Source organism: Arachis duranensis, chromosome 1, assembly GCF_000817695.3.
Source record: "Arachis duranensis cultivar V14167 chromosome 1, aradu.V14167.gnm2.J7QH, whole genome shotgun sequence".
NCBI classification, from domain to species: Eukaryota; Viridiplantae; Streptophyta; class Magnoliopsida; order Fabales; family Fabaceae; genus Arachis; species Arachis duranensis.
Genome location: NC_029772.3, coordinates 17344842 through 17355657, shown reverse-complemented (window position 1 = coordinate 17355657; position 10816 = coordinate 17344842). Strand labels below are relative to the sequence as shown.

General features: G+C 36.2%; 1 protein-coding gene and 1 long non-coding RNA gene across 2 annotated transcripts in view; one reads left to right on the top strand and one right to left on the bottom strand.

The window, feature by feature from the left end:
• The first annotated feature begins 595 nt into the window (after window positions 1-595).
• On the top strand, window positions 596-1835 carry LOC127741600 (uncharacterized). Its single transcript, XR_008002707.1, has 2 exons — window positions 596-972; window positions 1158-1835. It is a non-coding gene; the product is annotated as an uncharacterized LOC127741600 (long non-coding RNA).
• A 1163-nt stretch (window positions 1836-2998) lies between these two features.
• LOC107480708 (nicotinate phosphoribosyltransferase 2) overlaps window positions 2999-10816 on the bottom strand; it is a 10835-nt gene continuing 3017 nt past the window's right edge. Inside the window, exons 6-15 of the mRNA XM_016100873.3 lie at window positions 10671-10746; window positions 10107-10208; window positions 9330-9446; window positions 7255-7313; window positions 6631-6805; window positions 5065-5199; window positions 4879-4977; window positions 3932-4040; window positions 3395-3507; window positions 2999-3303 (exon numbers count right to left, since the gene is read on the bottom strand). Coding sequence (XP_015956359.1) covers window positions 3226-3303; window positions 3395-3507; window positions 3932-4040; window positions 4879-4977; window positions 5065-5199; window positions 6631-6805; window positions 7255-7313; window positions 9330-9446; window positions 10107-10208; window positions 10671-10746 — 1063 coding nt within the window. The 3' untranslated portion in view covers window positions 2999-3225. The remainder of the gene's footprint in view (window positions 3304-3394; window positions 3508-3931; window positions 4041-4878; window positions 4978-5064; window positions 5200-6630; window positions 6806-7254; window positions 7314-9329; window positions 9447-10106; window positions 10209-10670; window positions 10747-10816) is intronic.

The window sequence follows — 10816 nt, the reverse complement described above, 5'->3', positions numbered from 1 at the left end:
GGAGGTCCACGACCGACTACTGCACGTTCTTGGGAGATTCATTAGTGTTATGGAAGAGCATGAAGCAAGATGTAGTTTCGAGGAGCTCAACGGAGGTAAAGTACAGAGCTCTAGCCAATGCTGCCTGTGAAGTTCTATCTATCATTGCCCTTCTCAAATTCATGCATGTCGAGGTGAATTCAGCAATGATTTTTTGTGACAACGTCTCTGCCATTCAAATGGCCACCAATCCGACTCTACATAAAAGGTCCAAGCACATTGAAATCGATTGCCACTTCGTTAGAGAAAAAGTGGCCGCAGGAATCATCAAACTCGTCCATGTACTGAGCAAGCATCAACTCACAGATTTACTCACCAAGGCCCTCCCAGCACCTTAGTTCAAATTTCGTATGGCCAAGTTCGAAACATACAACATGTATGCTCCATATTAGCCATAGCATATACTTGTACAGTTTGTTATAACTTAACATAGTTAGAATCTGAATTAGTTATATTAATTAGTTAGACTAGATACAAAGTTTGTTAATTAGACCATCATCTTGTATACATATATATATACAATTGAATGAGCCAATTCAATTTGGACTCTTTCACAATCAGTAACAACCAAGTTCACTCTCTCACTATTCACGGTGTTCAACAGACATCTCTCGCTTCTTCGAACTTGAGAAACTCTCATTAGTACACTATCTACTGTTGGGTTCTCAACTTCTGCCAATATTCCCATCATATTTCCTATGGCTCTAGTTGTTTCCACTCTCATGTAATCAATTGGAACTCCATGTACCTGAATCCAGAATTTCATGTATTCATGACTTACCTCATAGATTGAAACATCTTGAGACCAATACTGTAGGTTTATTAGACTATCCCTGATATTCCACGAGCCGTTGCGAAGAATCTTTAATCATGTCTTTAAAGCTAATGGGCATTTTATCCACTCCAGTCGGATTGTCCCAGAGGCCGAGTAAGGTATTTTTGCATATCTTAAATTTTACTTCCTTGTCTGATAACACTTTCCCCACTAAGTTGAGCTAGTCTGGAACATATCCTGCATTTTTGTTGAGATTCAGACAGATCGTCTTCCCTTCAATTGGATGTATTCCAAAGTTGTCCGTTTGACTTGGTTAACACTTTGATTTTGCTCTGATTTGTAGTGATATGCTCCTTGGAACAATGCCTAGCTGCTATGATGGTGACACGATAGTGTTATGTGGTTGTTGCTGCTGTGTTTTGGTGGTCTAACAAGAAGCAATGCTTGCGAGAATGTTACTTGGTGAGGGTGATGATGGGTGGAAAGTCTATGGGTGAAAAGCTCTCGGTGAAGGGCTTTAAGTAAAGGGTTATTGCTATTCTTCCTCTATCCTAGTCCAGTATATGGTCTAAGTGATGGAATGATAGAATGGTTCATGATTTGGATATGTTTGTGTTGGGATTGTGCTTAATTTTCTTATTTGGAGTTAGTGATATATGTGTTCAAGGGATGGTCGATGCTATTTGGTTAGAACCTGGCGTTCTGGGTTGACTTTCCAGACGGGAGAAAAATCTTTTCAGCCGAGAGTTGCATTACCAGCTTGTATTCCTTGTATTAGACCTATTCTCCAGCAATAGATTACGAGGGCTAGACCTATTGATCATAACGGTCCGCTACCCCCCTCAATTGATCCTTTCAGGCAAGGCTCTAAGCGAATCAACTCATTTGTGAACGAGTTTAAGGCTTTGACCGATCAATTCTATGTCCAAAGGAATGAAATCTGAGGCTGAAAGCTCCATGCGAATTTCTTCTGGGCCTTTAGCCCTGTTATACATAAAAAAGAAAACATTTGAAGTATAAAGCCCCTCGTAAAAATAAAGATAAAATAAATAGTATAGAAATTATATACAATTCTTTGTTTCTTTTTCATCTATATAAGTGTAAAGTTAATGGTCCATTTATACAAATCCATAAGACTTCTAACATATATATTCTTGTAAAGGGTGTATTTAACTATTTAGTTAGTTACATATCACCTTTTTTTTTTATCCTGAAGGACATTTTATTATTCTTTCAAAAGCATAATATATTAGAATCATAGAAATAAACGGGAACTCAATCTATTTCAGATACATATGGTTTTTTTTTTTTTTCTCTTCAGGATTAGATATTTTATAGAAATATTATACAATTTTGAGATTAAAAGAAAGGATAAATTACTCCCATATATAACTAGGGATAGCAAAACTCCCCGAGACGTGGGATCCCTGCGGAGACTGCCCCAAATGGGGATCCGACTGTAGGAAATTTTTTCCGTGGAGATGGGGACGGGGGACAAAATTCTCCCGAGACAGACGCGGGGACCCAAGCGGGATCCCTGTCACATCCCCGCTAATCACCGAAGTAACTCATAATCCTCATTTGCATAACTCTTCTTCAATTCAGAAATCCCTAATGTTGTCCATACTCCATCCAACCTCTCTGCAACCACCCTCTCGCCGCTCTCCCTTCTCACTGCATCGTCACACCTCACCGTGCCATGATCCTCACCGCGTCGTGCTCTCTATTTGCGGCGTTCCTTTCCATAACTTTGTCATCGTGTCCATTCTCCTCTCTGTTGTCGCGTCTCCCACCTTGTCCACTTCTCTATCCTCTGGCTCGCCATTGCGTTCCCCCACTGCGTCATTTCGAAAGAAATTACCATCTTGTTGTTTAGACTTTTTGTGTAAAATCTTATTATTTTTTAATAGAATGGATACTTACACCTCTATTTATATAAAAATTAATAATTAGTTATAACTATCAGATAGATGGGGAATGGGATCCTGTAGGGAATAGGGCCCTGTGAAAAATGGGGATGGGGAGTAATATTTCCCCACAGTGGAGAATGGGGGCGGGGACGGGGAATAAATCTGGGGGCGGGGATGGGAAGCAGGGAGGAATCCCCGCCCCCGCCCTGCCCCATTGACATTCCTATATATAACACGCTCTCCGCACTGTACTTTTTATATTTCAACAGAAAAATGCCAACAATGTAACTTTAAGTCATGAATTAACATTGCGGTCAAGGGTAAAGATAGATTATTAGGGCTGGGAAAAAAATAATTACTCCTTTACAATTTAAAAATACAGTTAAAAAGTAAAAACACATTGAATCTATGCTATACTGGATGACAGGAATTTCTTTTACGGAAATCCTCTTTGCCCAAATTATTAGGTTCTCATAATATGCTACTTTATTTTCTTTATTATTACTGCAACTCCCCAACCGGTGCCTCATTGAGCCACAAGAAATGAATGAAGTCATATAACTTTGCACTTACACTAACCTGCTCATAAACGAGGAAAAAGGAATTCAGATTCAAAATCATTCAAGAAGAAAAGAATAAAATAAAAGAAGCATATAATAGTTTCTGTGACCTTGTATGGAGTTGGATTAAGCCTCCTCATGTGATCAGGTCGCATTTGTTCGAGTTGCTGGATGCATCGCTCCCTAATGTCCCTTAGAGTTGGCAAAGTTTCTCGTCTTTTATCTTCAAAATAAAATCATTAAGTTACTTAATTGCATATCTGAAATGCAGATGAATGAATGCTCATAAGCCATTTCAAATACTTTTGAAAACCTGATAACACATGATCATTTCATTTCATGTGTGAAATGATACATTTGACAACTGTATCATTGCCATATGAGAGAATATCTTTCATAAAAATTCTTTATTGTCTTAGCTTATGGTGTAACAGCGTGTAGCAAATGTAGCATGCAAACAAATTACAATCATTAATAAGAAATCATTGAAGTGGAAAGAAAATGAGGGGAGGAAAATGGACAAAACTTCACTTTTCAACCTCTATTTCCCTCCAAAATCAAATCTCAAACATAGCTGAGCATACAGAGAATTTTAGTTATCAATGACCACCAAATTGATATCCAGATTTTTGGTAATTTGTTCTCACCTGAATTACCAGGCCAGTAGCACCTTAGAAGCTCCTCAACTTGCTGCGGCACCACATATGCTCTCTTGGATTCTTGGAAGGGATGACGGCACAGGATTCTTTCTCCCACCTATGAATTATAAGAATAACTAAATAATGTTTGTGCCGCCATTTTTTAACTACACATGGCTAGCCAATAGGATTAAACCATAGTGTTGCAAGGGCATGAGACAATTCAATAATGCAACACTTCCTAATCATTAATTGATTTTAGACTAAACTTGCTGATAGTCCCTCAAAGATACATGTGATACGATATCAATTGAGTACTCAAAATATTGTAACATCAATTTACTCCCTCAAGAATTCACGTCGTATCAATTTAATTCTTAAGAGATTTTTTACATCAATTTAGTCGACGAAAAAGACACCAAGTAGATATCATATTCATTCTTTTAAGGACTAAATTGACGTGGAATTTACTTTTTTCAGGGACTAAATTGATGTAACAAATCTTTAAAGAACTGAATTGATGTGATGTATTCTCTTAGGGACCAACTTAGTGTCAAAAATCTTTCAGGGACTATGCTGAATTCGCATGTATCTTTACGGAACTAAATAGATAATTTAGTCTTGATGATTTATATTATTCAACAGAGTGAAGAATAGCCACTGGATATGGATTTACATGAATGAAAGTTCACTATCAATAATTGCACAGAAAAGGGGTATTCTTTGTCCAGCTCACCCTAAGGCAAGGCTGGACCAGAAGGGACCTTATCAGTGTGGCAGAGAGACGAGTAACTCAATAGATAAATAAGTATAGGCTTCAACCTAAACATTACAATTTTCTCATTCTTCTCGTACTATAGTGTAAATAAGTATAGGCTTCAACCTAAATAAGTTGGTTATTGTACCCAGGGAAAAGAAAGAATATAGTATGATCCATAGTGTAAAAAAAAAAATACCTTAGGAGATGGTTCGTTTTCCCCAGTCATGATGTCTACCAGGGGATAACCTTCTTTACCATACAACCTATAGCTTCGTTTCTTACATGGAATAGAGACCTAGATTGCAGAAGGAACAGAGAAAAGGATTATAATTAACAATCAACATGTGATTACAATAACATTTACAATGCAGCATATTCAAACCTTCGACACATCTTCAGAAAGTTTGATACGAGGCTGATTATTTATGTCAACCAACTTGAAAACTACACCTAAAGCAGCTTGAGCATAACATGTGACCAGGTATGTACCAATTCCAAAGGCATCAACCTCATGACCCTGTAGAGTAAATCAAAATCAAATGCAAAGGGTAGGATGATCAATCATTTACCTTTGTTAATTTTTCAAGACACAATAACCAACTAAGTCCCGTTATTGAGGCTAGACCTGTTGTTAATCCCCCGCCACTTTTTTCCAAATCATTAAATAAAATTGTTTTCATTACACGTAATGATACTTGCATAACCAATTTGGGGTAAACTTTACCACCTGAGATCTAAAGGTAGAGAGAGTGGGTAAGTGAGAATCAAGTGGGGTCCATAATTAATCTAATGGTGATAAAGTTGGTGTGCAAATGAGAAACAACTCTTTGAACGTAAAGATATCATTTTCCTTCCATTACATCATCCACTCTCACACAAACACAAACAAAACCAATCAAAGAGAGGACATCTTCTGAAGAAAGTAATGTCCTCTATATTCTCTTTAATAAGTCAGCATTACACATTTGGATTGAGAACTATCACTTATTTTGCCAGTAGACTCACCAAAGAGACTAGATTTTTCGATTTGGGCTATCTGGCTGGGGGTTACGGTCTATTCACCTTTAACTAGTTTTGTTTAGTTGCAGATTAAGGACTGGATAAGTCAAAAAGTAAATTGAAGGAGGCAAATCAGATAGTATACATAGTTCCTGAGCACTTATTATAGTAACCAAATATCCAAATTCAATTCTATATTATTAACATCATCTGATGCTAGGAATCTAGGATACAGCTTCCCATTTGATAAAAAATTGTTCTACACGTAAATAACAAGGTTTTTAATCACACCTTAATTTATTGATCTTTTGGTTAATAGACAAAATATTTCTAGCACTTAAAGGTCCATTTGGAAGTTTTAAGGAGAATGAAAATGAATGATGAATTATGAATAATGAAATGGCATGAACATATTGAGGGAGTAAGATAACCATCATAAGATTGTGCCTCAATGTTGTAAAACATAAACCCAGAAACTAACAGATAACCATGGTACACAAATATGCAACACTAACATAAGCATACTTTTACAATATTACTATATTACTGCATTTTATGCACACTAGATTGTGCCTCAATGTTGTAAAACATAAACCCAGAAACTAACAGATAATCACGGTACACAAATATGCAACGCTAACATAAGCATACTTTTACAACATTACTATATTACTGCATTTTATGCACACTAGTTATCTCCACAAACATGTTATATGTATCAATTTACTAGAATTTATAATATTGAATATAACTACTGTCAATCAACTTTTCATCTATATATTTTTATTTAGGAAAAAAGCATTAGAATAACTACCCACCCAATTTAATCTCCAACTTTTTAGGATAGCATTTACATTGTTGTAAACACAAACATGAACACAGCTTAACTATTGAGCTGCTGAATAAATAGGCAGAAAGGTACAGGTTCAAGTTAGTAATGAATACTTACCTGTTTGTTTAAAGCATCTATAGTTTCCTCATTGAGGTCATTACTAGCAGTGATAGCCATCTTCCCAAATTCAGGCACTGCAAATTCCTTCTCAATGGAGCAAAAGAACTTCCTTGCCTCACAAGACAAATATGCAAGGTCACCAGAGTCCAATCTAATGCCTACAGCTTTGTATCTGCACAGGAAATCATCCAAAACTTAAGTACTGAATGACAAGGGGGGATCACATGGTTATTTTCTTTTCTTTTCTTTTTCCACTCCCCTTATTTCTTTTGTAAACAGGAAGAGGCAAGTTAATATAATACTATTTGAACCAATGCATTATAAATTACTACCCAGTGCATGTAAGAAGGGATATTACAGTCAATTAACAGCTACAATATTTCATATTGAAAATAACAAACATCATAGCAAGCCATAATCTAACTATAATGTCTGGAATACCTTAAGCTAGATACGGTTTTGAGAAAACTACAAGGAAATATAGTTCCTTCCGAAAAGCTATAGTTTTTGGCAAAGTGCCAAGTGCTTGATCCAACCAGAACTATGTAGATTGTAGAAAATGATTTTAAACTTTACAAGGAGATAATAGCAGTAATAGACAAGAGAAACTTTCTCTCATACCCTAAATCCTGGAGAGCTAACGCTACTGCACAAAAATTAGGGATTCCACTTCTCATGACCTGTCAAAAAAAAGGAAATTATCTCAAGAAATAGCTTGTCTAAGAAGAAACAAAAGGAATGAACAAAAGAAATAAGAAATTTATGAGTTGCTTTAAAACATTATTAAAAAATAATAAACATTTGATGAGTAATATAATAAAAAGAAAAAAGAAAAAAAGCTTGTCCAATTTCAAATTTAAGATAACATTGCAATAAAAAAAAAAAATCGGCATGAACTAGTAGGCAGACGTTGAAGAGTCAGATGTGTTAACAACATTTAAGTCAGAAATAAGTATCAGTGTATCACATCATTAAGGTAGCATTTGCAAGGGAGATAGAGACTGAGAAACAAAAACTAAATTAAGTCAACTTAGTCTCTGTATTGTATTTAGTGTAAAGTGTACAAAACTAAGTTATGCCTCAGTATCTTGTTTGGTTTTGGATAAAAATGAAGACTTATAAGTGAAATTACTAAAATACCCTTGCTAATTAAAAAATTCAAAATAAAACCCTACCTAGCCATCCTCCTAGCTCCTTCCCCTTTCCCTATCTCTGTTTTCTCACTCACTCTCTCTCTCTCTCATTTGTGTCTTCTTTCTCTGGCGAACTGGCAACGGCGGTTTCCCTCCACGGCAACGGCAGCAGCAACGACAACACCCACCACCATCGTGTCTGCCATCATGTTCGTTCTGTCCTGTCGCATCGCAAGCACTTAGTCGCGTCACTGCTGGTCCACCATGCCGCCTCTGTTCCCTGTGCTCACCGCGCCGCCTCTGTTCCAGTTCCGGGCTGAAGAGAGTTTGAGTTCTTGATCTGGGCTCCCACCGGGCTCCCTCCTCTCGAGGAGCTCCAAAAACTGAAAATTCTCGCCAGAGCACCTAAGCTCTAGCCTGACACCGTCCGCTCCATTCCCTATTCGGCGGCGCCAGCGGCTCCTCTCTCTATTGCCGCCGTCGCCGTCTCCTCTTCCTTCCTCTCTTCTGCCTCCCCCTGTTCTGTTTTCTGTCAATTTTGATTTTGAAATCCTCTTGTTTATTAGATTGTTGAATCTGATTTTGACATATGTTTATGAGATTGTTGTTTTTGGTATTATTGTTGGTGGTGGTGAAATTCGGTAATAGCAGAGGTGTGGTGATGTGGGTGAGAGGTGAAGGCTGTGAAAGTTTTGGTAATGGATGGATTGTAAAGAGTAGACTTGAAATATGAAATTTCAAATAAGGACATTTTAGGAAAGAAATATTAATAAAATTTCAGTTTCCATTTCCAAAAATTTCAGTCCCGAGTCCTAACTTTCTGGAGATACTGAATGGACTAAAATTTTGTATACCAAGACTGAAATTTTAGTTCCAGTCTCTAACTACCAAACATAATACGAGTCCCAGTCTCAGTCCCAGTACCTCAAAACAAACGCAGCCTAAAGGACCTTAAAGTGACTTTTACACCAATTTAAGAATGTCAGCATTTGTCCGTTGTACCCCAAAGTTGAGTCTTACACCACCCAATCAATACCCAATCTTAAATATGAGAAGTTGGGCAAATTGAAAATCAATATCATACATATGTTTAGAGGAAATAATGAGGCACCTACACACAAATGTCTTAGAACAGATCTCATTCATTCATATTGCAGCTATTTGCCCTCAAAAATCATGCAAGCTATGTGATTCGCCTATTATCTCTCAGCCAAATCGATACAGACCCCAGAAGAACTGATTCCCATCATTTAGCTTATAGCAAATTCTTAGTTTTATTCTCAATCATTGCAGACTAAATATAAATCATGATTGGGAAACACATGCAATTCATAGTATCCCAATTAAAACATAAAAATTTTGTTTTCGTTTCACGAAAGATATAAAGGAAAGATAAATAGAAACAACACCTTAGTCTTGTCCCATTAGGTGGAGTTGGCAAAGAAAGAGTAAGAAAGATACCATAAATCCAATTCCATAATTACTGGACATTGCTGGATAAAAGGATGCTCAGATGATATATATAATGTTTAAGAAACAGACTGTTGTAAATAAGATACTTACATCGTATGTATCCACAAGGGCAAGAAAGCTATCTGGAAATGCCAGTGCATATGATATGAACGCTGCCAACTCGCTTTGATTGGTCTCACCAAAAATGCCATGCAATGAACTTGACCACTGCACATTAGGAACACGGATTAGTGAACTATGAATCTATGATTACATCACCTTGGATCTTTTAAGAGTACATAATATAAAATATTCTATAATAATAATAATAATAATAATATTTGTGGAACATTTCCAGAGCAGAAGAGTATATTGCCCGTGACATAGGCAAGATCTGAAAGACTAAAAGCATCTTTTAGCCACTATACTAGATATTGCTTTATTTTAATCATGTGAACCTAATATAGTGCTAATCAGTTGCATTTGCCAATTACCTTACATATAAAAAGGGATAAGTCTTTCTATAACAGATTGCTATGCATACATTCATGCCATCACCAGTTGAATGTTTTCTTTTAATTTCATTGGCCTTCTAAATAAGAATTCTTTAGTTATATTAAAAACACAACAATATTTTGGCTTCCAAAATTCATGCCATAACAAACCAGAATAGGCAAAATTCTCTAGAACAATGCTAGCATATGCAGTAGTTAACATGAACATCCGTCGTGTGCAAACATTGACTTTTACATTACAGAGTTCATGTATAAACATTTGATAATAAGAAAAAAAAGAGCCTACCATGTTTATATCTTGGGAAAAACGACAAAAAAAGAACTATAATATAAAGGCAACATTATGATCTAAATGTTTATATCCTGGTGGCACCTGTATTTTGTTCAGCCATGTTTGAACAAGACTAACGAAATCTTCACAAGTACTTGAACCATCTTTCCTACTAAGTGACTTGTCTATAATCTCATCAAGGCTCTGCACATGACAGCACAGACAAGGTACACATAGAATTAAGTGAAATTATATATCAAAAAATGTGACAGGTCACATAAAATAATGCCAACAAAAGTAATCACATAAAGATTAACCTACCAAAGGCAGTTCAGCTTGTTTGGTAACGATATTTATCAAAACAAACTAGATTGAAACTCCACCATTAAAAAGAAAAATAAACAGTTTAAAGTTTCATCTACTGTAATTTTGCAGTTTTGCTTTGACTGCACATTGTGGAAGAATAATATTTATATCTATATTCCCACTAAACAACAATTCTCCATTAGTTATCATGGACTTTTGCACCCACTAAAAATTTGGAAATATTCTTTCACAAACTAATTGAAAGAGAGAAGAGAAAAAGGCTATGCTGGGATTGCCTTTGAAAAATCTCTTAAGAAATATCAAACAAATTTATAAAGTTTCAGTGAAATGGTTACACACCATATATGAGCTAACGAAGGCATGGGAATGAGTACCACGTAGGGGTATCCCAAATAACTTTCCAGCTGCAACATTGCTGTTTAGGACACATGAAAAAGTCACAGAAGCAAAGGTTAGAAAACCAAAATAATAATAACTAAGAAGAT